Source organism: Pithys albifrons, chromosome 2 (genome assembly GCF_047495875.1).
Source record: "Pithys albifrons albifrons isolate INPA30051 chromosome 2, PitAlb_v1, whole genome shotgun sequence".
NCBI classification, from domain to species: domain Eukaryota; kingdom Metazoa; phylum Chordata; class Aves; order Passeriformes; family Thamnophilidae; genus Pithys; species Pithys albifrons.
Window position 1 is genome coordinate 56749344 of NC_092459.1, and position 27424 is coordinate 56776767.

The 27424-nt window shown below is 40.0% G+C and overlaps 1 protein-coding gene across 9 annotated transcripts in view; it reads left to right on the top strand.

Moving 5' to 3' along the window:
• Nucleotides 1-25721, top strand: part of EYA4 (EYA transcriptional coactivator and phosphatase 4) — a 163486-nt gene extending 137765 nt beyond the window's left edge. For 7 of the 9 annotated variants that reach the window (XM_071547919.1, XM_071547925.1, XM_071547926.1 and 4 more), the window contains 7 exons: nucleotides 3938-4027; nucleotides 10099-10157; nucleotides 10260-10420; nucleotides 12529-12643; nucleotides 14385-14506; nucleotides 23400-23500; nucleotides 25105-25721. In XM_071547919.1, coding sequence (XP_071404020.1) covers nucleotides 3938-4027; nucleotides 10099-10157; nucleotides 10260-10420; nucleotides 12529-12643; nucleotides 14385-14506; nucleotides 23400-23500; nucleotides 25105-25185 — 729 coding nt within the window. In that variant the 3' untranslated portion in view covers nucleotides 25186-25721. Of the gene's footprint in view, nucleotides 1-3937; nucleotides 4028-10098; nucleotides 10158-10259; nucleotides 10421-12528; nucleotides 12644-14384; nucleotides 14507-23259; nucleotides 23361-23399; nucleotides 23501-25104 lie in introns of all 9 variants that reach the window. The other 2 variants (XM_071547922.1, XM_071547924.1) reach the window with 1 other exon arrangement.
• Nucleotides 25722-27424: the final 1703 nt, after the last annotated feature.

Sequence of the window (27424 nt, forward strand, 5' to 3'; positions counted from 1 at the left end):
GAGTTGATTTTCCTACCGCCTTCTAGACAGCATGGAACAGAAACTCCCTATGGAGTACGTGAGTTTTGCTTCATCAGCCACCACATATGATAATTAAGAAGAGATGTATTCTCTTCCTCCATTGTCACCCACATGAATCTCTCCTGGGACAAGTATCCCCTGTGAGAGAGTTAGAGCTGAACTTAAATCTGAGATTCCTACATAATACAGGGAAGTGTCCTTAAGCTAAAAGTATTGGTACTTAACTTAAGCATTTCCACTTTTCCCAGAGGTCAATTTTGTTCTGAGTTTTTTCAGGACAGGCATCCATTGAAAATCACTTCTTACAATATTGTTCATATATTTTACTTGTTTCCATGCTTATTAATAAGGCTTTATGCATGCAAATTCATGTCACAAGGAACCTACCTTGAAGTAATCTATTTGTTTTCTGAGGTGTTACAAAAGTCAGTTTGGTGTTTGTATTTTTTTTTACAAGAAATGAAACTATTTTGAACGTCTGCTAAAACCTGACATTCCAAGACACTATTAAATAGATTTCTTCCACTAATGGACACTGAGGTTTTGGGGCTTTATTCCAGTCATTTTTCTCTTGGTCAAAACACTTACACATTCAAATATTGGTCCTCCCAGGATACTTTTATCAAGTATCCCAGGAGGCATTCCAGTGGGTGGACCAGTCTAGTACAGAAATCCACAGACAGACAGTCTGGCTCCAGTTCAGTGCCTTCATCTGAACATAACTGAAGTAATTTGTATTTTGGTATACAGAAGTGCTATAGCTGGTCTTGATTCTTCTGCATGCTGATGATATCTGGCTAAAATCATTCCTCTGAGGGCCAAAGAACTATTCTTTATTCTGCAGATTATCTGGGGAAAACTTCCAGATTTTTTTTTTTAATTAACCATTGATTCCTCTTTAGTGTGTGCTTGTGCAAAGTAGCACAAAATACCATTTTGTCAGAACTTTAGTCTGCCACTTATAAGTTTTCCAATTTGCTGTGCTAAAATCCATATCAGCTGCCAGTTTCCAGCTTTCTTTTCAGCACTCAGTCCTTTTTGCACTTGAATCAGTCTGTAACTCCTGCTTCAGGGTGAAAGATGATAAAATGATGATTGTGATGTTCCTTCACATTGTGCAAACACTATAAAACCACAAGACCCCAACAAATATACTTTCTTTGTCTATTTTTATATGTGAAGGAAAGAACATGGCAAGAGCTGGAACATGGTGTTTAATTCCTGTTAAACAGCTGCAGTGCAAGTTTCGGTCAATTTATTATGGGAAGAATTGTTCATGTCTTGAGAATTCAATTCCAGTGACTCTCTTTAGCAGAAGTTGTTGTGGGGATATCCCTTAGTGATTTTGTGCTAAGCTGAAATGAATACTCTTTGCTTTGTTTTATTTTACATGTAGTACCTAGCAATAACCTTCTTATGGCTTTGTCAAAACAGGAACATAGGAAATATAATTTTAATGGTTATAAAGTCAGGCATAGTTGGTTACAAAACTACTATTAAAAGAAAATCATAAAATCTTCGTTACATTTATTTCTTTGAACTATACCAGCCTGGGCAGGAAATTGTTACACATAGTTGGTAGTTTCTGTAAAAACAAATTGGATTATAATGGAATACATTATAGCAAATTTCTACATTCAAGTCTGCTTCTACCCAGAAAGGATAAAAGGAGGCTGAGAATCAAAGGTGAGATTACAGTTTTGGAAGCACTCCAGTGAATAACTTACATAAATAATAATGAACCACCTGTTCATAAAGTTATGCACATGCCTTAGTCTTTGTGGGATAGAGGCGAAAAAAATGTATTGCAAATACTCTCTACTATATTGTATCTAGGAAAAAAATATAATTTACAGTGAACATAAAAAAATGCAAAAGAAAGAAGAGAGAAATATATGTTTATATGTAATGACATTTTGTTAAAAGCATTATGGCTTGATGAGGAACCTCATGAATCCAGGGTGTTTTGGTTATTTGTGTTCTAAGTACCTAATGTGAGTTTTATGACTCTATTAATGTGTACTCCTTAATCGTCCTCTTGTAAAACTGACCTTGCACTTGCTGCTGCCTTAAGCCATTTGACTTTCAAATCCAGTGAATATGACTGCAGAAGACAGAGGGGATGAAGTTGTGTTACCGGGCACTACATTTGGTTTTTACTTCTGAAAGGCAGTCTAGACCAGTTCAAGGGTCCACATAAAAATATTTCCTTTCACTGCCAGATAATTGGGTCTAACTTTGGATCATTACAATCTGTTGAACAATATTCTACCCTTCAAGTATGACTTTTTCATGAGCAAGAGTCAAAATATGTCCATGTTACAGATTTTACCATTAGTTATTAAGTGCTTGAGTGTAGATGCCAACTTTTATTCTGTCATTGTGAAGCCCTGGAGTAGTGAATGTCTGATCCTTGTTGGGAAGCCTTTGATCCTAATACTAACAACAAATGATCGTTTGAGGTTTTGTGTGATTTTGATGCTACATGCTTGTAATCTTTTAGACTGCAAATCTCAAGGTATTTAAGAAGGGATTTCGGAAAACTTGATAGTGTTAATCAGTTTAAATTGTGAAATACAGATTATTTCCATATTTTAATGAGAAGAGGGTCACATGTATTTTAAAGTTCATTGCAGTACATTAAGCATTAAAAAGTTAATCCCACAAGTTCAGGCAGGTGATTAAGGTAATAATCAAAGTAATTACCAGGTGTCAGCAAAGCATCAGGAGCTATTATTCTAAAGCAAATGTAAAGTAATCCAAATTTGCTTTACCTCTTTCCTAGCAAACATAGAGAAGTTAAATTAATTACCTTACATTTGCTATGCACTTAATGCTTGCAGATAGTCTTATAGCAGATTGGTAGATTTGTGTTATCTTGCTGAGATAGAGCGATTTCATATACACTTGCCCATTCCCCTGGACCGGCTAAAGAATAGTACCATAGATGGTAAGCACTTTGTTGAATGAATACCTGCAATAAAATCATAATGGAGAGACAATAAATTCTTCAGTGAGTGCCTTCATGGAAGAAGGGTCAGTACAGAGACAAAGAAGAATCAAGTGCAAAGTCTGCAGCTACATACTGGAGTGCAAGAAAGGGGGAAGCAATACAGTCCTAAGCATAGACAAGACAGTGATGATTTATCATCATCAAAGTTCAAACTACCTTTTTTACTTTTTTATAAAGCAGAAAAAATAGAAATTAAAAAGGCTACTTAAGTCACACCTTCCTATCACAGTATTTTAATTGCCTACAAAGTAATCATCTGGTAGAGATGACTGTGTTTCCTAGGCCATCTTAGCATGAACTTGGTAAGGACTTTCACGTGCCCCAATACCGGGAAGAAAAGCAAAGCGATCAGCAGAATTGTGCAGTGGATTGGTTGTCACATGAAGTAACTTTGTTCTTCCCTCTGCTGCTGACTCAGTGCATTGGGTCAGAAAAACTAGCTACTGCTCCATGACTCAGTTTTCTTCTGCCCACAGATTGACAGGCAAGATACTTACATATTTTTATAAAAGGCTCAGGGATTAAAAAGGTAGTGTAGTCTTATAATAATAATCGATACTGGTTTTGCTATATACATCTTTTGTGAAAAGTTCCTTCCCTGTTTCCAGCCTTCCTTATGCTTGCTTATATATATGTTTTCCTCTGTCATTCAGCCAGGCTGTAAATTCCTCAGCTTTCAAAGAACTTAATTTTTCAACATCCACAACTCCCCAGATTTTCTCCCACAGGTTCAGCAGTCTCTTCTTACAGCATTATATTAAAGTAGCTTAATACTAAAAGGATTTCAGATAAATTTCTTACAGTGTTAATTTTTCAAGACACTTTGTATATAGCAATTTTTAAAGTAATTCTGATATAACTTAAACGTGTGTAAGTAATTAACCTTGCTTGCTGTTTTTTAAGGATCCACCAATGGCAGTGACACTTGGATTGAGAATGGAAGAAATGATTTTTAATCTTGCTGATACGCATTTATTTTTTAACGATTTAGAGGTAAGAATCAAAGGAAACATAAACACTTGCACCTGTTTTGTTAACATAGCTCTGCTGTGCATTACTGTTTATCATGTGTGACATTTGCTGCCTGTGTAGTCTTTAGGGTTGTCCTACTCTAATGAGAGAGGGGTTAGCCACGTGACACTGACTTCCTGTGACACCAAAGTCTTTGCATGACACTTGAAGAGAGAGAAAATCTGCAAACTACCCATTCCTTTCTATGTTCTATAGCCATCTTTTCAGTTTCCATGGATGTAGAGCTGTCTGCTGTCATCTCCAGGAGGGGAACATATGTGCCTCGCATTCTTCTCTGAAATTCTCTGTATTTGCTTTCAGTGAGTGCCATTATCTGATCACAAGAGACTATGTTCTTCTCTTGACATACCTGAGTAGACTTTTAGCCACAGGCCCATTTCTTGTTCAAGTGGAGAATATTCCTCATTTACCTCAAAGAATGCAGTATCAGATTGCTGGAACTGAGATGTATGCATCAGTGATGCCTCTTCCCAAGGTAACCAGGCAACCACATGAATTGTCACGATATGCCCAGGGTGTACAATTTGGCATCTGGTCAGAAAAGGGAGAGATCTCTTCTAGGAAGTGCCTGCTGTGGAGAGATCACCTGTCAAAAGCATATGGATGGACTACTACAGTAGTCTGGGATGCAGGCTCGTCAGCTGAGCCTCCCAGGTTTTTACTTCACTCTGGGAGTCTGGATCTGTTAACATGGAAAATTATACTCTTACAGCCATGTGTGTCAAGAGACAGGGGTTGAAAAAGTTTTCAAATTAAACTATGGGCTTTTCAGACCTTCCTCTGGTCTAAACCAGTTTGTTCAGAATGAATCCCATAGTGCCCTCTATGGATAGATATTTGCCACTAATGGCAGCTGAAAGACTTGAAGGCTTTATTAAGAATTTCAGAGGAAGTGAGATTTTTCCATCCACTGGGATGTTGATTTTTCTAGTGTGCCTTTTGTTCCTTCATCAACTGCAGGTACTAAGAAGAGCAGAAGGAACCAGTGTGCAGTTGTCTTTGTCAGCCTTTGCAGACCTCTTTTATACCTACCTCTTTTTAAGTCAAGAAAATGGAATCCACTTCACTCCACAACTGAGCTGCATTTCCTCCTTCCAGCAGCAGAAACCTAAGAAAGTAAACCCTGGAACTGCGTTTCCCAGTGTTTTATTGCAGTCCTAGTGAGTCATCACTTGACAATGCAAGTGCATTTGTTGAATGTTTTCCTTCTGGTGCCCTGTACCAGGGAGAGATGCCAAATAAATTTTTCAAAGCATTTCTTTAATTTCTTTTTAGCAGACCTTTGCCCCTTCGTGGTCAGATTTCATGTAGCATGAATGAACTTTAAGCCATTCAGTAGAATATGCCCAAAGTTCTTCAATCTTGTGCTGAGCTTGAGTGGAAGAGTTCAGCAAAATTGAGCTTTGCCCTCTTTATTCTTGCTTATTGCCATTGAAACTTCATTCCTTTCCTCATTATTTATATTCTTTGCAGATCACAGGTTCAGCTGTCATGGGTAGATTTCGTGTAGTCTTCATCAGGGTGTTTTAATATCCTGTCCAAAAACTCATTCACCAGCTCATTCCAGAGCTTGAACAATATCCAAATAGTTTCCAGTTTTAGATAAATCAAAAAGTACTACTTGGGGACTCTCTTGGAGAGTCTCATGACTCAATAATTTTGATTTGATTAAAACCGGTTTCTATATGCAATTAATAATCACAGTTGCTATGAGAAATTAAGCATTTTATAGCCCAGAATTCATCTTTGTTTCAAAACCTGCTCTCATAAAATTACTTGAATTGCAAAGTTCATATACTGAGATGGGTTGTATGCATACATTCTGGCATGTGTGAGACCAGCAATGCTCTCTCTATCTTCTCAGCAAATAAGATAATGTGACAAAGTATGTAGAGGCACCCTTTAATATGCTGATGAATAAATCTGTCTATTTAAACAGGCAGATTTATTATGACCATTAGTGACAGTTACAGTGCATCTGCATGATGAATGTATAATGAATTCTGAGAATTCCCTGATTCTGACTTCGGTTCTCTCATCTCTTCTCTTGATCTGACTTTGTCTTCCTCTCTTCATCCTCCTGCAGGAGAGCAGAGCTGAGTGCTGAGCTGCTGATTATTGTGGCCATCCAGACATGAGACCTTCAGTTCTTACTGGAGGAAGTGAGATAGGCATTTATTCACTAGGCTGATTACTTATCCTTTTATCATCTCACTTTTTTAATGGTGAACCCTCAGGTCCCACACCTTCTGTCTTGCTTTCATCTTCATCCCACAATAAACCTCGTGGCACTGGACACGAAAACTGTAATGTACTACAGAGCCTATATTCCTATAATACTGACTCCAGTCACTAGGTCCTCTCTTTTTTCCCCTGTCTTTCTTTCTGGGTTACAAACACTGCATACCTGGGTCTAGTAATAATAACCAAGTTATTGAAATTAACACATACAAAAATAAAGTTTTCCTTCCTCTATGCAAATCTGTCTTACTACAATGACTGCTGATGCAGAAATTCCAATCTGCTGAGCCATTCCCTGCTGACCCAGTAACCCATGTTCTAATCAGCCAAGCTGCATTTTTATTTCAGGATAGGCTGTTCTCCAGCTATTGCATTCTCAGTGTATAACTCTTAGTTAGCTTGAAAAGTATCTCTTGGGAGGGTAGTTGGTGTTTTGCCATGAAAATAGAGGAGTCTGGTGCTCTAGAAAGTTCATGTGCCTAAATATTACTTAGAGAGGGGACATAGTTTTGTAATAATATCTGACTAAGGCATTCTGTTTTCAACGAGGTAAGGAATAAAATTAAGTTTTTCTTCATGTTTCAGTATTAATTATTAAGACAGCTTTTAGAAATGTTGTTATGGCATATTATGCATACAAAAACCCCCACTTTCTACAAATTTCAAGTAGGAATTCAGACATGAATCATTCAACCTCATTATCCCCCTCCACTTTCAGGACAATGAAGAAAAAAGAGTATTTGTTTCCAACAAACAGAATTATATTTTCATTTTTATTATAAACCTACCCTATTTTAAGGGAGGTGTTTTTTTTCCTCATTAGAAATAGAAATAAGAAGTGAAAAATAGGATTTAGGTAAGTCTCAGAATCTGGGAGGCAGGTCAAACTAATTTTAACAGAGACTGAAGTATATACATTAAAAGGGGAGTCCTGTATAGCCTAAGAAAGTATAGTGCTGAATATCCTCTCATTAATAACAGTTTTGTGTTCAGTGTGGTAAGTCAGTGTTTTTACTGGGTAATGAAATTACTGTTCATTTCAGAAGGATAATTTTTATGGATGATTTGTTGATTCTTATTCTTAAATTTTCAGGCTCTAAAAATCACTGCAAAGACTTGACTGCATTTAGATATAATTTAAATTGCTATTTCTTCTGGCTAAAGCTAGATACTGTATCTAGATTTCCTTTCCTGTACTCACTGTAGTAGGAAATATATTTTTATGTTTTTTATTTTTGACCTTGCACTGACAGTGACCCACTGTGACTTGATCTTAACCAGTTCTGCAGCTGATGTGTAAAGTATTTTACCTTAACATTTAAAGTGACAGAGAGCTTGCTTTCTTTCCTTCCTCCCCATAACTGTTTGGTGTCCTTTAAAAGCAAACTCAGATGTCATGTTGTGCCACCAGTTTCCTGTTTCTTTTGAGAAAAGTAAAGAATTATGTCAAATCTGTTCAAACTCTCTACTTTTTCTTTTTTTATGGCAAGTTTTTTTCACACCATATAAGTTATTTTGCAAAAGGTAAACATTATTAGTTGGAGTAATAAGTAAATAAGAAAATTAAGTAAAACAAAGCTAGGAGTTGTGAGGACATGACTGAGTTTGCTGGTCAGAAAATTATGTATTGCCAGTATGCTGCGGGTAGAAGGTGAAGAAGGAAAAGGAGGAAGCTGGAAGTGCTGTTGGGATTGATCGCCTATATACTTAGCAACCTTCTTGTAGGGACAAGGGACAAGTAAGCAGAAAACTGCATGGTACCCTTCTCCTCTTCCTGGAGTCAGTCACAGAAACACAGTGAAAAAACTGAGACAAACCCCCCACCCCCAACAGTTAACTGCTGAGCCTTTGCCATGGACTCATATTTAACTTAATAATGAACTTATCAGCAGAACAGTTATCTGAAATATTCAAGGCTGGAACAATGTAGTTGAAAGGATCAACAAAACCCAAACAGCAGCAGACACTCCTTATCCATCAAGGCTTTTATGTGCCCTCCATTTAATTAGTACACCTTCAAATCCACAGGAATTATTTTTAAACTTTTAAACTTATACTCTCACCAGTCCCAGGGAAACCTGTGAGGGTAATTAGTAAACTAGATATTGCAAAATACAGAGTTAGAATTTTTCTCAGTGGGGCTTTTTGTCTGTTTTTTGAGTTCCTCTTCTACACTAGGTAGTTGGATTTTTTTTCTGGAGCGTAAATAATAAATAAGGATAAAGAAACAAATAATTTATTTCAGCTGCCAATTCCACTTCACTTTCTCTTTGCATCTGCTATTTACATCCAAAAGCAGCTTCTTCAAAATATTTGACAGCTCAAGATAATCTCCTCAGACAGAACCAAAAATAATTTATCTCTCCAGTTGATTCATTTCTGTTCCTTGAACACAGCTCTGTCAAACCTATCTTAATAGATTAAGTTAGATGAGCAGAGTTTGGCAACTCTTTTTTTTTTTAGCTTTGACCCAGTATTTTAAATTAGTATTGCTTGCATGCTGAAATAAAATTAGGTGTTTGAGAATGCAATTATATCTATTTATTTTATACAAAAATTGCTATTTTTTAACAACTTACCTCATGTGGGTAAACGTTTGTTAAGTCTATGTTCATTGCAAAGCAAACAGAACAGAAAGATGAAATGTTAATTCCCCAAATTCACACTCTAGAAACTTGTGGCATACACATTTGGAAATCACTTCTCTGTTCAGATTTTTATCCTGTTCAGATTTATCCTTTATCTGTGCAACTTAGCACTCTTATGTGACAGAGATTGGAAACTTAGAACTGCTTACTCCTGCATGTCACAGAGAGCCTGATTTAAGTGCCGCTTGTCAGCAACTCTATTTGACAAAGATGACTCAGACAATTCTTTCTTTGGGTCAAAGATCTGTGCATTTTGAAAGCTCAGCTTATAAATTACTGGAAAATACTAGTTGGAAAGTAATTTTTAAATATATCCTTGAACTTTTCCATGAATTATATTAGGACTATGTTAACAATAGCTATTTTAACATACAGGAAAGTTAAAATCTCTGGACACTGAATTTCACTGAATTTGTGTCTTTGAGTTAAGATGTTAGTTCAAGAACCTACAGAAAACATTAATATGATGCATGAGGTCTTGAGTTATTTATTTATTTGTGCTTCCCCCACATTTTCTTATCTTTCTGCTGTAACCACTGTGCAGATGAGGATATTTGATAGTTGTCCAATTATAAAGCCATCTTGGAGGGAAGTTCAGTTTTCCAGTGTACCTCTGTTCCCTGAAGTTGCTTCCATCTCTTCCAAAATGAGGAAATAATTAAGTTCTCCAGAATTTCTGATTATCTGTGATTTCCCAGCCAAAGGCACTCACATAAATTAATAGAAGAACCTGATATGTGTCCAAACTACTTAACCTAAGTCATATGCCTGTTGAGGTTCATCATCAGTAATTTACACTTTGTAGGAGTTGAAGGTTTTATTATTTTAAAGGCAATGAGGGTGATAGGAAGCTGTGGGTGTGCATACTCTGCCATCTTCTGGTGCAGTTAGTAGCCTGCACCCGTCCTTCAACACCTGTACTAAGCCTGTGGTGAGAATAGAATCGCAGAATCATTAAGGTTGGAGAACACCTCTAATATCATCTAGTCCAACCAGCCTACCATTACCAGCCCGCCATATTCACCACTAAACCATATCCCCAATTGCCACATCCATACGCCTTTTGAACACTTCCAGGAACTGAGATTACACTCTCTTATAAGATAATTTGTCATTTGGGTTTGTTTGGTTTTTTTTCAATAGGAGTGTGATCAAGTTCATATAGATGATGTTTCTTCTGATGATAATGGACAAGACCTAAGGTAAGATACAGCATTTGTTTGTTTGTTTTTTTCATATTAAATAATTTGAGCATTTACAAGAATACATTGTATTTATTTTTACTGTATTTTGGGTGTTTGCAGTACCTACAGTTTTGCAACTGATGGCTTCCATGCAGCTGCAAGTAGTGCAAACCTTTGTCTGCCAACAGGTGTAAGAGGAGGGGTTGACTGGATGAGGAAGCTGGCTTTCCGTTACAGAAGAGTAAAAGAGTTGTATAATACTTACAAGAACAACATAGGAGGTGAGTTTAATTGTCAAAACAAACTTAGAATGCTGATAAGTCTAAACTGCATGGTGATGAACTCCCACCAAGGGGATGTGCTTGAAAAGCCACAGAGGGATTGGAGTGTAACTGGACCATGGGCTGTTGAAAGCTACTGACTGGAGTAGCAAAACCAATGTTGTGCTGTTGGGCAGGAGAAACAGAGCTGGGAAAACCAAGCAGGCTTCCATTTAGTTTCCACAGGCCCATTTTCCTCCTTCAGACCCAGGTATTCTTACTGTACTGATTAGTCAAACCACTTGCTCAATCTCAAATATGCAGTTGTTCTAGGAAAGATACCGTGTAGTTTCCACAGTACAAATTGATTATGGATGCCCATTTCTATCCTACACTTTTATGATCTGGTTGGTTACAACACACTGTCTCCTAAACTCTGCTGGATACCTGCTAATCTGTTCTCATCAGTGCATGCAAGAAAATTCTAGCACTGCCATGCCACTAGCTCCTTTTGCTGATTCTGTAGTTCACACAGTTGTCTTCTCATTAAGCCCAAGTCTCATGTGGGCCAGGAGCTTTCCTTTTAATTCATGGACTTGATCATGTCCACACCAGCAGGCATGTAGTTAATTTTGCAGCAGAACCAAAAGAATCTGTTTTGGAGAGTTGTGTGTGGCTTGCAGAGACATCTAGCTGTCTCCTGATGAGGGGAATATGTCAATTGACCCCCTTAAAAAGAGATAGTGAGAACAGGGAATACTTAGAAGTCTTCAATAACTGCCACAGTCATGTATTTTCTACCAAAAGTTGTCTTTACTTTGCCATAGGATGAAGCAATAGGACCAAAGGGTGGTAGTAGAGTGCTGACTTTCACTTGCCCTGCCTTACCCGTTATTATATCATGAATAGAGTTTTTATATATTAATAATTCTTGAATCAATATTAACCAAAAGTTTACTGGGTTTTCTTATACTTCTTAATGCATCTAAGATTCTAAAGATGATGCATTTCAAAAAATCTTTTACACTGGTAAGAACTCAAGTTCAAGAGCACAGCATAGGGAAACACACTAAGAGGAATAATCTGCAGAGTGCAGATACATGGTGCATTTTATTCCCAGAAATCCTGCTCCTGAAATATAATCCATCCTTAATGGGCAAGTTTATTCATTCATCCTGTACTTCTTAGCCTTTTAAATCACATACATATCTGTTTGTTTTAAAATAGCTGCTAGAAGGCAACAGAAGGCTAGACTAATCCATACATTTTGAGGTTGCTTCATTTCAGCTTTTTGAAGACAGTCATGACCACTTCTTGAAAACATAGGTGTGAAAGAGAAGAGAGATACTAAAGGTCATGAAGCCTGTTTCCCTGTTCTTTCAGGACCAAATCTAATTTTAAAATATCTTGGTTCCAAAGAATTCATGTCTCAACATTCAATAAGCTGGGTATTTTTAAATATCTTACAATTTATACACAAAAATAGATTTTAAGGTGCTTTTAAGGACTAACTGACACATGAGGACATAAGATGTGCAGCTGTTCCAGGGCTGCAAATACTATAAAAGAAGCTATCATTACTAACTACAATAGGACATGAAGTGCAAGCCATCAGCAAACAAATATATTTTCATATGTGTAACCTGAGGTTCACCTGTATAGAGTCGTAAGCAGGGCAGGTTTAAACACATGCAGATAACACAAAGGTCATTTTATTCTAAAGTATCTTCTTCTGTGACCATCTCTGCCTGTGATCCTGATAGCATGGATCTTCTTGCCACTGCCTCTGATAATTTCAGAATATTATATGTGGGGAGCTGGTTTTAAAAATACATATTTCTGAAAGGTATGCTTTGAAATGCAGTAAATCAGCCTGAATGGATGAAAAAATCCATCTAGTTATTAATCTCTGAAATAATTTCTGATATTGCTTGATTCAGTGAAGTATAAATAAACACATACTGTACAAATAAAGTACATGTTTACTGATTGCTGAAGACAATAGATTTTCTCTTTGATATTTATTCATGTTGTAGTGGATTTTAAAATAGAAACAATGACCACAAATCCCTATACATTCTAGCTAATACAGAATTTAATTCTATTTTTCTTTCACTTTTACCTAAAAGGACTCCTTGGTCCTGCTAAAAGAGATGCATGGTTGCAATTAAGAGCAGAGATTGAAGCTCTGACAGACTCCTGGCTAACAAATGCACTTAAATCATTATCAATTATCAGCACAAGGTACGTATCTCAGTCTACTGTAAAAATAGTTTCTAGTTTTGAATATGAAATGGCTATTTTTTTTACATTTTAGCTTACAGTAAATTAGTGCCTTTAAAGAAGAGAACAAGTCCATTATGGCTTTTGAATAGGACACAGGAAAAGCGGAGAGTGGTTTAGTTTTCAGTGATTCCACCATTTACTAAAGCTAGCATGAAGTGTCTTCTAAAATGTGTGTACATTGAAAGGATATTGTAGAATTCTGAGACAGCCTTTCATTTAGTATCTTGTAGACAGCTCCACATCTCTCTGTTCTGTCCTTCAATGTTTGTGCCTATTATAGTGCTACCTAAATACTGCTAGCTTATTAACAGGATACCACAACACAAGAATATTTTCCTTCTGTCCTTCCAAGCAAATCAGTATATACCAGCATATATCTTAAGTTTTCAGAAGAGGAAAGATCTCTTTTAACTGAGTTAAAATTCTGAGTTCCTAGTAATAAGACATAAAATGTATTGTTCCTTTAAAACAATAAAACTGTGAACACTGTTGCTGCTTAGTCAGCCATGCAATATCTATCATCACAAATCCTAAAAAATCATGGTTTCAAACTGTAAGAAAGAATAACATTAAGTCATCTTGCCTTCTGAACATATCTGAAAAAAACCTCAGTGTCGAGTGAAAATCACAAACTTGGAAAGGCAGGAAAGCCTTATTTTCAACTTTGCAGCTTTTGCAATATGTATATTTCTTAATTATTGTTTATTTAACAGTGTCCTAAGCACATCAGAAGGAAAAAAGTCAAAAACATATGTTGAGTTTAGTTCCTCACTGCTTTACAAATTGTTAGTCTTCAAAAACATTTTTTGTAATGAAAGCCAGTTTAGCATGGGTGGATGAGTCTGGAAAACTATTAGCAGTTACTCAGGGTTGTTAAATTAGTCTGTTGTCTTCAAAGAACTGTACAACTATAAATCTTCAGAAGCTACCTGTGAGTCAGCTAAACATTACTTATATGTTACTGACAGAAAATTGTGATATATTAAGGCAGAAATAGTAGTCTAAGGTCTTGCTTGGAATTTGTGGAAATGCCAGAATTAAAAATCACAACTATTTACTCTCAACTCCATGTTCACAGCATGGTCACACTCATGTTCCAACCTGTCAGTGCCTAAATTAGCCTGGCTCTGAGTTTTCTGTTGTGTAGCTGCTAGCAAACTTCTGCATTCAAGTTTTCATCCTCACAATTTGATACTATCTTATTAACATGATTATCCTTATCTCCTTCTTAGAAATAGTCCTACTCATGAAACATGAAGGAAGTAATGTCATTATGGAGAAATGTGTATTGGCTGTTTGTTTCCCTTAAAGAGTAACAAACAGTGGTTTTGTGTTCACTTGACTCTTGTTTTGCTGGTAGCTACTGACAATTAATTGCCAGCATGAAAATTATGCTTTCAAAGCATTTGAATGCCTATTTTTGAGTATTTGGTGGTCTTAAATGTATGTCTTTTAGTCAATCCATATTCAAGAACCTGTTTCCTATAAACGAGTGTGGAATACTTCCTAAAAATCAGGTCTGCATATTTTTAAAGGATTTTTCCAGAAGTTTTATGTACATTTTTCTGTAAGTGATGGTGCTGAGCAGCACTACTGTGTGAATGAAAGTAAATGTTGAGGAATCGTGGATATGCTCTTCCCAGCTAATTAGGTTACTGTTTCTAAACTATTTAAACTTAAACTATTTCTCTCATTTTAGGAGTAACTGTGTAAACGTGTTAGTAACAACAACCCAGCTTATCCCAGCACTTGCAAAAGTTCTACTATACAGTTTAGGAGGAGCTTTTCCTATTGAAAATATTTACAGTGCAACCAAAATAGGTAAGAAAATTATTCTTTCATCTGTTCTTACTACACTGCATTACCAGTATTTTTTTCTGCCAAAAATGGATGGATTCCAAAACACTTCCCTGACAGCAGTTTCTAAGATTTAGGCATTGCATATATTCAGATATCTTTATGCAGAAGAATTCCAAAATCACCTTATTTTCAGTGATGCCTGTGGAATAAAGATACTGATTAAAAACTTCAGGAACTCCTCACTATGGTGGAGAAAAAAAAAAAGGTGCAGAAAAGAACAAAGAAGAGTGTTCTGTGAATTAAAACCTGAGCAGAACTTCTGTTAAAAAAAATCTCTGCTCTGACCTTCAGCTCTGTGTAAGGCCTCAGCTTCACAAACTTTTACCCAATGCATAGTACATCAGTGGCAGTGATGAAAACTGTTAACTAACAGAAACTGCATTGGTGGATGCCAAAAGGTCACTACCCTATTCTATTCCTAACTGTGCGCCTGGTTTGGAAATGTATGGTTTCTGGAAATTGCACCCAAAAATGTAAAAAAAGTTGTCATTCCTGTGAAATGTGACATAGCATATAATGACTGATAATTTGGCAGATTTCACCAATCATTAATCCTGGAATGCTTAATTTCTATACTTATGACAACCTTTATGACATGGAACATGACACTTCATTGACATTAGCATTACAATATATTTTCTAAATTATTTTCACAAGGGAAAAACCAATGCATATTCTAACAGTGTAAGGAAACACATTACCTCAGTCATCCTTTATTTATCTGTAGCTGTTCTTTAGACAGAAATTCCTCAAATACTTTAAAAATTTAAGTGAAGGCACAAAGTATCCCAAATACTTCATGTTACTGGGCAGCCTCTTGAAAGAATGTCATCTGTCATATAGCTTATACATGTTGGATTCAGTCACTGAGATTATACTTGGACCAAAGAAAGGACCATTAAGAAATAGTGCCAACAGCAAAGAAGGGGGTGGTGAAGTGATGCACAGTCTCTGGAGGCTCTGTCGAAGTAATTCTGCACCAGGAATTCCTTCTGGAAACAGTGTGGCTGCTATTACACCCTTGTCGGGAGCCCAGTAAACATTAGGGTACAAGATCTCTCTATTTTTCATCTGTGATCTCTGCATTGTGCTGACTACAGGACTATAATTGTAGCCATTGTTTTCACACTGAAATTTGGTCCTTACTCAACAGTTAATACACATGATGCTTTTCCTAATCATAAGCCCTTTTTTGTGGCCCGACTGAAAAAAATACGCAAGAAGAGAGCAGTAAGAATCAAAGATCTAGAAATCATGAGCTTGTGAGGAGACTCAAAATCTGCAGTGGGGATAGACATAATAACAAACAAGGTAAAAAGTAATTACAGAGTGAAAAGAAGTAATTTTTTTCTGCATTGATGGAAGGTATCACAATAAGTGATGATTTCTTTGCAATAGGTACATGTAGGTCACTCGTCAACGAGAAACTTCCTAATGGAAAGGGTTAATTAAATATGGAGATCACGCATGAAAACATTTAAGTCATTGTGTAAGGGTGGGTTTATGTGCTGGTTTGAAGGTGAACCAGCAGGGGAAATGAACTCACCACGAGAGAGATTATAAGTCAGAGCTAAAATTTAATAATAATATTATTATAACAACACTGACACACAAGGGAAATTGCTTTCAACTCACAAAACCCCAGCAGTATAACCCAGTGTCCTGGGGCACAAACCCAAGGGGGTTTGTTTGCCCTTGTGCTGAGACCCCTGTGGCTCCCCCAAGTCCAGAGCAAAAGGAAAAGAAAAACCTGTTGGTGCAGGCGAGGGCTGTGGTCTGGGCGAGAGCGGTGATCTCCTCCTGTCGAGGTCCTGCTGCTGCTCTGGATCCGACGAGAAGTACCCGAGGTCTTCTTACCCACCACTTATGTACCCTCAGGGAGCACTCAGTCCCTCCCCCTGGGTGGGGACTCACACAATGGGTGATTGATTCTGGGAGCCAGGGGGTGTTGAGCTGTTGATGGCCCATTAGCAGCTCCGCCCCCCTCAGGCTGGGTGTGAAGGTGATAGTGGCTCCCTGGGCAGCTGCTGCTAATGGCCCATTGTCCTTGGGGAATGAATAGAGGGGGTAGAATACACAGCTTTGATCACCCCCACACAGGGTTAGCTGGTCCCTCCTGCTGAACTAGGACATTATCCACCCCTTATTCTACTCCATCTAGTCATTCCCAAATTAATCCCCTTTTTACCTATACATATATATATATACATATATGCAATGAAACATTACAAACTCTTCTCGCTCAAAATTAGGTCCCCTTGTGGTACACAACGTGTTTCTCCATCTTTTTGCATTACCCACCAAGTGCAACCAGGTCCTTGAGCAAAGACAATCCCTCGGATGGGTTTGCCTTTGTTTGAGGTGGGACTAACCCAAACAGTCTTTCCTAACATACCTCTCATATGGACCACAGGGACTTTATCTCCATCTACAGTATTCAAGAGTTCTGATTGGGCAGGGCCAGCTCGATTGATGGAGCCCCGAGTGTTGACCAACCAGGTGGCCTTTGCCAAATGCAGCTCCCAGTGTTTGAAAGTTCCCCCACCCAACGCCTTCAAGGTTGTTTTCAGCAGTCCATTACATCGCTCAACTTTCCCGGCAGCTGGAGCATGGTAGGGGATATGATACACCCACTCAATGCCGTGCTCTCTGGTCCAGGTGTCTATGAGGCTGTTCTTGAAGTGGGTGCCGTTGTCAGACTCTATTCTCTCTGGGGTGCCGTGTCTCCACAGGACTTGTTTCTCAAGGCCCAGGATGGTATTCCGGGCAGTGGCGTGAGATACGGGGTATGTTTCCAGCCATCCAGTGGTTGCCTCTACCATGGTCAGCACATAGCGCTTGCCTTGGCGTGTTTGGGGAAGTGTGATGTAGTCAACTTGCCAGGCTTCCCCATACCTGTATTTCGACCACCGTCCACCATACCATAGAGGCTTCACCCGCTTGGCCTGCTTGATGGCAGCACATGTGTCACAGTCATGGATAACCTGTGAGACACTGTCCATAGTTAGATCCACCCCTCGGTCACGAGCCCATCTGTATGTTGCATCTCTGCCTTGATGACCAGAGGCATCATGGGCCCATCGGGCTAGAAACAATTCACCTTTATGCTGCCAATCCAGATCTACCTGAGAGACTTCGATCCTGGCAGCTCGATCCACCTGCTCGTTGTTACGATGCTCCTCATTAGCCCGGCTCTTGGGTACATGAGCATCTACGTGACGGACCTTCACACTCAGCTTCTCTACCCGGGTAGCGATGTCCTGCCACATCTCAGCCGCCCAGATGGGTTTCCCTTTGCGCTGCCAGCCGGCCTTCCTCCAGCGCTCCAGCCATCCCCACAGAGCATTGGCCACCATCCACGAGTCAGTGTAAAGGTAGAGTCTTGGCCACTTCTCTCGTTCGGCGATATCCAAAGCCAGCTGAACAGCTTTCAGCTCTGCGACCTGACTTGATCCACCTTGTCCTTCAGTCGCTTCTGCAACTCGACGTGTAGGACTCCATACAGCTGCTTTCCATTTCCGGCTTGTCCCTACAATGCGGCAAGAGCCATCTGTGAAGAGAGCATATCGCTTCTCCTCTTCTGGTAGCTGGTTATATGGTGGGGCCTCCTCAGCTCGTGTCACCTGCTCCTCTTCTTCTTCAGAGGACAATCCGAAACTCTCACCTTCCGGCCAGTTGGTGATGATTTCCAAAATCCCAGGGCGATTAGGATTCCCTATCCGGGTTCGCTGCGTGATCAGAGCGATCCACTTACTCCATGTGGCATCAGTGGCGTGATGGGTAGAAGGAGCTTTTCCTTTGAACATCCAGCCCAACACTGGTAGTCGGGGTGCCAGGATGAGCTGTGCCTCAGTGCCAATCACTTCTGAGGCAGCTCGAACTCCTTCATAAGCTGCCAGGATCTCTTTCTCAGTTGGGGTGTAGCTGGCCTCAGATCCTTTGTATCCCCGGCTCCAGAATCCCAGCGGTCGTCCTCGAGTCTCCTCAGGTACTTTCTGCCAGAGGCTCCAGGATGGGCCATTCTCCCCAGCTGCAGTGTAGAGCACATTCTTCACATCCTGTCCTGTCCTGACTGGCCCAAGGGCTACTGCATGGGTAATCTCCTGTTTAATCTGCTCAAAGGCTTGTTGTTGTTCAGGGCCCCACTGGAAATCATTTTTCTTCCGTGTCACAAGGTAGAGAGGGCTTACAATCTGACCGTACTCAGGGATATGCATCCTCCAAAAGCCCACGGCGCCTAGGAAAGCCTGAGTTTCCTTCTTGCTGGTCGGTGGGGACATAGCTGCTATTTTGTTGATCACCTCTGTTGGAATCTGACGACGCCCGTCTTGCCACTTCACTCCTAGGAACTGAATTTCCTGAGCAGGTCCCTTGACCTTACTTCGTTTAATGGCAAAACCAGCTCTTAGGAGAATCTGGATTATCTTCTTTCCTTTCTCAAAAACCTCCCCTGCTGTGTTCCCCCATACAATGATGTCATCGATGTACTGTAGATGTTCTGGAGCCTCACCCTTTTCCAATGCAGTCTGGATCAGTCCATGGCAAATGGTGGGACTGTGTTTCCACCCCTGGGGCAGTCGATTCCAGGTGTACTGCACCCCCTTCCAGGTGAAAGCGAACTGCGGCCTGCACTCTGCTGCCAACGGAATGGAGAAAAAGGCATTGGCAATGTCGATGGTGGCATACCACTTGGCTGCCTTGGACTCCAGCTCATACTGAAGCTCCAGCATGTCCGGCACAGCAGCACTCAGGGGGGGTGTGACCTCATTGAGACCACGGTAATCCACCGTCAGCCTCCACTCTCCACTGGACTTTCGTACTGGCCATATGGGGCTATTAAAGGGTGAGTGAGTCTTGCTGACCACCCCTTGGCTCTCCAGCTCACGAATCATCTTGTGTATGGGGGTCACAGAGTCTCGGTCAGTGCGGTATTGCCGACGGTGCACTGTGGCTGTGGCCAGCGGTACCAATTGTTCTTCAACTTTCAGCAGTCCTACAGCAGAAGGGTCCTCTGAGAGGCCAGGCAAGGTGCTCAGCTGTCTGATTTCCTCTGTCTCCACAGCAGCTATGCCAAAGGCCCAACGCAGTCCCTTTGGGTCTTTGAAATATCCATTCCTCAGGTAGTCTATGCCAAGGATACACGGGGCTTCTGGACCAGTCACAATGGGGTGTCTATGCCATTCCTTGCCAGTCAAGCTGACTTCAGCTTCCAGTACAGTCAGCTGTTGGGATCCCCCTGTTACCCCAGAAATAGAGATGGATTCTGCCCCGACGTATCCTGATGGCATCAACGTGCATTGTGCGCCAGTGTCCACTAAAGCTTTGTATTTCTGTGGGTCTGATGAGCCAGGCCACCGAATCCACACAGTCCAATAAACCCGATTGTCCCTCTCCTCTACCTGGCTAGAGGCAGGGCCCCCCTAGTTCTGGTCATGGTATTCACTGCGCTCTCCCTGTGAATATGACCGGGAGGTTCCTTCAAGAGGATCGGGCATAACATCATCATTCCTATACTGTCTGGAGCCTTGCCCACGAGAGACCGGAGCAGCCTTCAACCTTGAAGAATTCCCTGTGTTAGTTGTGCCTCTTTGCAATTCACGTACCCGAGCTGCTAAGGAAGAGGTGGGTTTCCCATCCCATTTCCTCATATCTTCTCCATGCTCATGGAGGTAAAACCACAGATTGCCGCGTGGAGTGTACCCTTTCTCCTTAGCTGGAAGACGCCTGCTTCTGATGGCAGAGACTCTTGTTTGTTCTGGAGAGATATGGAAGAGTCCTTCCTTAATCTTCTCTTCTAGTTCAGCCAGTTTTGTTTCCACAGCTGAGACGTGGGCTCGTAATGGAGCAGTGACAGTGTCTTCATAAATCCTGAGTTTGCTGACCAGTGCACCCACCTTGTCTTCTCCCTCTCTCCACTGCAATGTTGCAAGGTAGCGAGAATACATTTCTGGCCCAAGTCGTGCAAATTTTAACCACATCTGGGATGTGCACTGGACACCATCTGGACTTTTAGGGAATCTCTCATCCTCTGAAAAGATTATCTCCAGTACGGCTAATTCCCTTAAGCACCGGATACCTTGTTCCATCGTGTTCCACTGTCCTTGCTGTACGTGGAGGTCCTCCTTACAAAGATATCTCTCCCTCACGCTTGACAACAGTCGCCGCCAGAGGCTGAGAGTTTCCTGTCTCTTTCCAATGCCCTGATCAATGACAACATCTCGAGACAAGGATCCCAGCTGCCTTGCCTCACTCCCATCTAGAATTGTATCATTGGCTGCAGCATCCCAGATTCGAAGTAGCCAGGTCAAGATGGACTCATTTGCCTGTCGTGTGAACTCTCTCCGGAGCTCACGCAGCTCTCCCAGGGATAGGGACCGGGTGATTATTTCTGGCTCCATTTCTTCTGCTTGAGATGAAGGTCCTGACTCTTCCTCGTCATGCACTATACGAACTGATTTGGTCTTTGATTTTCTTTTCTGGACAGGGGCAACTGCTATCGGTTTCTGTTGTCCTTCTGGCTCAGTCATGGTCTGGGTGGACATGGCGCTAGTTGATGTATCTCTCTTCCTCTCTGGCTCAGTCATGGTCTGGGTGGACATGGCGCTAGTTGATGTATCTCTCTTCCTCTCTGGCTCAGTCATGGTCTGGGTGGACATGGCGCTAGTTGATGTATCTCTCTTCCTCTCTGGCTCAGTCATGGTCTGGGTGGACATGGCGCTAGTTGATGTATCTCTCTTCCTCTCTGGCTCAGTCATGGTCTGGGTGGACATGGCGCCTGTGGATTTGCTCCTTTTCTCCTCCTCCTGATGATGCTGTACCACACCAAGCAGTGTGCGGTAGGCAGTGGCCAGGGCCCAGCAGGTTGCTGTGAGCTGCACATCTCTGGGACTACCAGAGCATCTTCCTTTCACATAGCTTAGCATTTTGGCAGGGTCCTGCAGTTGTTCCGGGGTGAATTTCCAGATCATTTGAGGAGAGAAGGTCTCCAAATACTGGCCCATATCTTCCCACTTCCCGTGCCACTCAACATCATCCGCTCCCAGGGCAGGCCTCCAGCAAGTCTCCTTAGAGAGCCCAGTTCTGACCCTAAACATGGTGTATACAGTACAGAGGAGACAAAGCAACACTAACAGCAGGATTATGCTGTCCCTAACATCAAAAGGAAGCTCAATATTTTCAATGATTGTTGTAGCAGAGGTGAAAAGGTGGAAGTAACCATCTCCGCCTGTTTTCCCCACAGTCTGGGTGCTATTTTTAATGAGACCCCAGAGGTAACAACCCAAACCAGGACAGGCAGACCAGACTGAATATACATTCACAATGAAATTCATTGCTTCTGATGTTATGACAACATAAACATAGTATATTAATAAAGCAATTTTGATCCTTCTCCCTGGTATTAAAGAGAGCATCAAAACAGGCACATGGTTCCCCATGTGTCGAAATATGAACAGGCCCAGATACACCATCCACATGAATACATCAAGCAACATGGTAGTCAGGGAGTTTCTGTACCCAAATACACAAAATGAAATTGTAGTTCTGACTTCTCTCTCGTGGCCCCACGTTGGGCGCCAAAAGATGTGCTGGTTTGAAGGTGAACCAGCAGGGGAAATGAACTCACCACGAGAGAGATTATAAGTCAGAGCTAAAATTTAATAATAATATTATTATAACAACACTGACACACAAGGGAAATTGCTTTCAACTCACAAAACCCCAGCAGTATAACCCAGTGTCCTGGGGCACAAACCCAAGGGGGTTTGTTTGCCCTTGTGCTGAGACCCCTGTGGCTCCCCCAAGTCCAGAGCAAAAGGAAAAGAAAAACCTGTTGGTGCAGGCGAGGGCTGTGGTCTGGGCGAGAGCGGTGATCTCCTCCTGTCGAGGTCCTGCTGCTGCTCTGGATCCGACGAGAAGTACCCGAGGTCTTCTTACCCACCACTTATGTACCCTCAGGGAGCACTCAGTCCCTCCCCCTGGGTGGGGACTCACACAATGGGTGATTGATTCTGGGAGCCAGGGGGTGTTGAGCTGTTGATGGCCCATTAGCAGCTCCGCCCCCCTCAGGCTGGGTGTGAAGGTGATAGTGGCTCCCTGGGCAGCTGCTGCTAATGGCCCATTGTCCTTGGGGAATGAATAGAGGGGGTAGAATACACAGCTTTGATCACCCCCACACAGGGTTAGCTGGTCCCTCCTGCTGAACTAGGACAGTTTAAGACCAATAGCACAAGCATTTTTTGGTAAAACTGAACCTGCAGTACAACGAGAATACCAGCAGATTACTTGATTATTCCCTTTCAGTCCTGTTCATTGTTGTTTCTGGCTTGGCCTACTTGTTCCATGTTTCTTCAAAAGAGCTAAGTGCTTCATGAAGTTCTCCCAGGAATCTGTTGTCTAATTGTATTTTGTTTGCCATTGTTCTTTGAAAAGTTTTTTCATTGCTACATCACTTGTTGCAGATACATTAGAATTAAAATTTCTGCCTTCCTTGTAAAAATATTGCTACAATCATAAGAAAATATTAAAATTCATTCATTCATTCATTAATTTGTTCATTTTTGTAGTGCTGCTAATTTCTTTGTTTTAGTGGCTTTCCTGTAGTGATTAAGAAATCTAGTTTTACCTGAAACGGTTCAGTGTCACTAAGGACACTCATTGCAAGGCTTCACTGTAACTTACTTGATAGCTTGAATAAACAGTGCATTGTTTTTCAGGCAAAGAGAGCTGTTTTGAGCGTATAGTGTCCAGATTTGGCACTAACATAACTTATGTTGTGATTGGAGATGGCCGAGATGAGGAACATGCAGCTAATCAGGTAACTTCACTCTGAACTCATATCTCATTTATCTTCCAGGAAAAGAAAGTTGCTTTGAACGAATAATGCAAAGGTTTGGCAGAAAAGTAGTGTATGTTGTAATTGGGGATGGTGTAGAAGAAGAACAGGCAGCAAAAAAGGTAACCTGTCCTCTGAAATATTGGTGTGATACATAGCTACTAATGCAAGCCTTTCAGTGTTGCACAAAATGACAAATAATTTCAGTCCACAGATGCAAGGCAGCAGGAGCATGATGAGATCAAAACTTAGAGTAAAATGAACCATTTGGATTCTAGCATTTACTTAATTCCACTTTGGAAAGAGAAGAAAAATCCACTAAATTGTTTTTAAAATAAATGATAAAAACACTGCAGAAAAAAGGTCTGACTAGTTTCAAGCAAATTAAAACATAAACAGAAGAGATAGAAAGGGCTATGACATGATGGTTGGGTGGTGTCTTTTTAAAATATTGAAATCAGGGATTTCTCAAGAGATGTGTTATAGAGAATGTGGAAAAACACATAAAGGACTGCACAAATTTTTTGCTAACATAGATGATGATCCCTAGCTTACCAGAGCAAATACGATAAACATATAATTTGCTTCAAGAAAGACGTATCTGCAAAAGGAAAAAGAACCCAATGTAGAGATTGTGCTCCAAATCCATGGTTCTAAAAAGAAGAACTGTTTCCTTCCAAATATTCAATTTTCTCATGAGAATAATTCAAGTCCAATTTCAGCAGAAAACTTTTCAATGTTCAGAAACAGATAAATGTAGTAACTTATGCCATACTTCCTAGTATAATCCCCGGAAGTGTGCAGAAACTGAAATTTTTTACCTCACAATGTCTGTACAGGGCAAGTGATGTAAATATCCTTGAGCTGGGAGTAGCAAAATAAAGTACCCTCTTTGTGCTGTCGTTGGAATAGAAACAGAATGAAAATAACCAAAATGCTCATTCCAAATGGTTCCTTAATATAGGTACAGTACTGGTGATGGGTCTTTTGTAATTTGTGCTAAACAATGGTGGCTTGATTGTGTGCTTTCTGGTTTGGCATGCTTTTTTTCTTGATGCTGGCTATATTGCATGGATAGATGCAGTATTCAGAGAGATGGATGAATACAGCACATTACAAATAGATCTGAACTCATCATGGAAGTATGGGTTTTTTCTATTCTGATGAATTGTTGAAGAACAGTGCATATACATGCATCTCTCAGATGCTGATGGTTTCTCCAACACAAATTATCTTTTCTTAACCCAGAAATGTGTTATTTTCTTATCCAAAGAGATTTCTTTTTCCCTTGAGTTGGAGAAAAAATGTAATTCAACTGTGTTGCAAAGTGTTGAGTGAGAAACCTCTTTTAAGGGAAGTCTTACAGCCCTTTAAAGGATCATTCAGTATTTTGCAGTCAAATAAGTGGAGCCGAAAGACATTTCCTATTAATGCTCCTTCATATGGGTTTGCATGCTGACAGTAAGCAAGTAGCCCTTAAAAAGTAACAGGCTGTTTCCAAAGAAACTTTTAAGAAAGATTACCTAATTATTTTAATTTCAGTTGAGCTATTAAGCTCAGATCTATTTTGGTCTGATTTTTGTCAGTAGTTTAATATCAAAAAATCAATCCAGAAACAGTAGTGTAAAAAAACATAGTGGTAATCTAACTAGCCTCATGTGTCGCATACTGCCCTGTGTCACACTGTTCATCTTTCCTGACCTTTTCCCTCCTCTAACAAACACAGCACAACATGCCTTTCTGGAGGATATCCAGTCATTCGGACCTCTTGGCTCTCCATCAAGCACTGGAACTAGAGTATTTGTAACTGTGTTCTAAAGCTGGCGATCCTTTTTTATAGATACGTATTTCAAGTACACTGAATTTTTATGTGTGATTCAATGCCTCTGGCTTTACACATATGAATTGTCTTAAGAAGGGAAGAAATATTTGGAATTAAAAATTCCAAATTGAAGAATTCAGATTGCTGAATGAAGTTAAAACATTAGTGCTACGTAAGGAAGCTCTATGGTCTTATATATGCAACGTTTCTAAATGAATTGAAACTGTGGAGGTTGCTGGTACACACCAAGTGAGCCCTGACAAGAGTGTACAAAGGACTCAAACTGGCAAAGCACCAAAACACGTTTTCCAGCCAACAAGGTGGTGTTCAACAACATTCCTCAAAATGGGATATTTTCTCAGCACTGAGGTTTGAACCAGACTTTAGCCTACCTAACCCAGAAAATCTGAATTGGAATGCACTCAGACTGTATAATGACAATCCTGTCTAGACCTGTAATTTGTGTAAATTATTGATGAAAATAATTTACTGTGACTTTATTAGCAGCTGATTTTGGAAGTGGATGCAATTTTTCTTTCTTTTTTGGGGGAAGGGGAGGGAAAGGGTTATATAATATTGTCTCTTTTATAAGTTTGGCAAACAGAATGTGCATAATGATGTGTTGTGCCTTAAAGAGAAGATTGTGTTTGTGTGTTATAATGTAATTTTGGTTAAAAACTATGTAGATAAAAAAAATCTTTGTGATCATTTTTGACATGACCAAATTTGAAATTCAAAGAAATCAAAGAGCAGAGCTGCACCAATGCATTTAAGTATTTGTTGCAGTAAGAAAAAAATAATAAAGGCAAGTTTGTGTTGTTATTTGGATTCTGAATAATTCCACTGATTGTTTGAGAAAAGTTAATAGTATGTTGGGAAGTTGATATTGGGGACCGCTACCTTAAAGGTTTAAAAAGAAAAGTGTTTAACACCTGCAGCATCATTTCTTGATTCTCCAGCAAGAGAACTAAGAGCCATATTCATTAATTACCAAGTCCACTGAAAGCCATACAGTGAGTGCATCTGCTGTGTATAAAAGAACAATGTTCTGGCCAGCAGTCAAAGTGTTCAGGTGGCATTACTGGAAGGTGAAAATGTGGAGTTAAGCCAAGATGGGGAATAAAACACAAGTTCATTAGGAAAAAATATTGCTAAAGAAACTCGTGTCAATCAGATATGCAAATGGTCCTCCATTTAGCATATTCAGAATCAACACAAGATTCTGAAATTGCTGACATAATGACATTGGCCATTTCAGGAGCATAGTCCACTATGGCAAATAAAATAGCATTTTGGTAGCTTTTCCATTGTGTTCCACATTTCCATGTATTTTGTTTTGGGTCAGCATGATTTTCCTCACCCATTCTTGACTGCACAATATTACACAGAGACAACCCTAAATGTTTTTGAGCCAGAAATTTCAGTAGTATGTCAGGCACTTGAAAAAAGGATAAGGAAGTGATTTTTATGAAGAAATATTGGGAAATATATCACCTTAAATTTCATAATTTCTATTAAAAGTTACGATCTATACAGTGATAACTGTCTAGAGTTTCTAACATGCTACCTGTCAGCTTTGGAAAATAAGCAAGATCCATATTGTGCGAAGGGTCCTTAGTGCTCTATGTGCAGCTTGAGCATTCTGAAACAGCAGCAAGTGGTTCGTCTCTCGTTGCAGAAAATAAAAACTATTTTTTTTTATTTTTAACACTGTATATGGAGACACTTGAGGCTGCCTGTGCACCGACTGCATGAAGAGGTGTATGCAAGAGAAGATGTTAAATGCAAACTCCAGAATGCCTGCGCAAGCACAGTAGTTGGCACTGAGGTGAAAATCTTCCCTCTCTGTGCTATGAAGCCAACATATAATATAGTTATCATGTAGTAACTTTACTGATTTAAACTTTGTTAAGGTTACATGAAAGTTAGTTGTTTGGTAAAAGTCTGGAGCCACTAGAAGAACAAGAAACTTCTCTGTAAATTTGTAAAAATGAGATTTCTTTGCTGCGTTGGAGGTGGATGTACAAGTCACCACACAGCAAACTAACAATAATTTGTTATCACTGGGCAGTTTAAAGCCATCATATGAGACTTGCCACATATGAAGTCACTATAGACTAGCTATTTGGGTGACAGATTTATGTGTCCAAAAAGTAAAAATTATGCACACTTTCTTCATATTTTCAGTACCTGTCTAGTCAGATTTGTCCTGGAAGTATGTTTT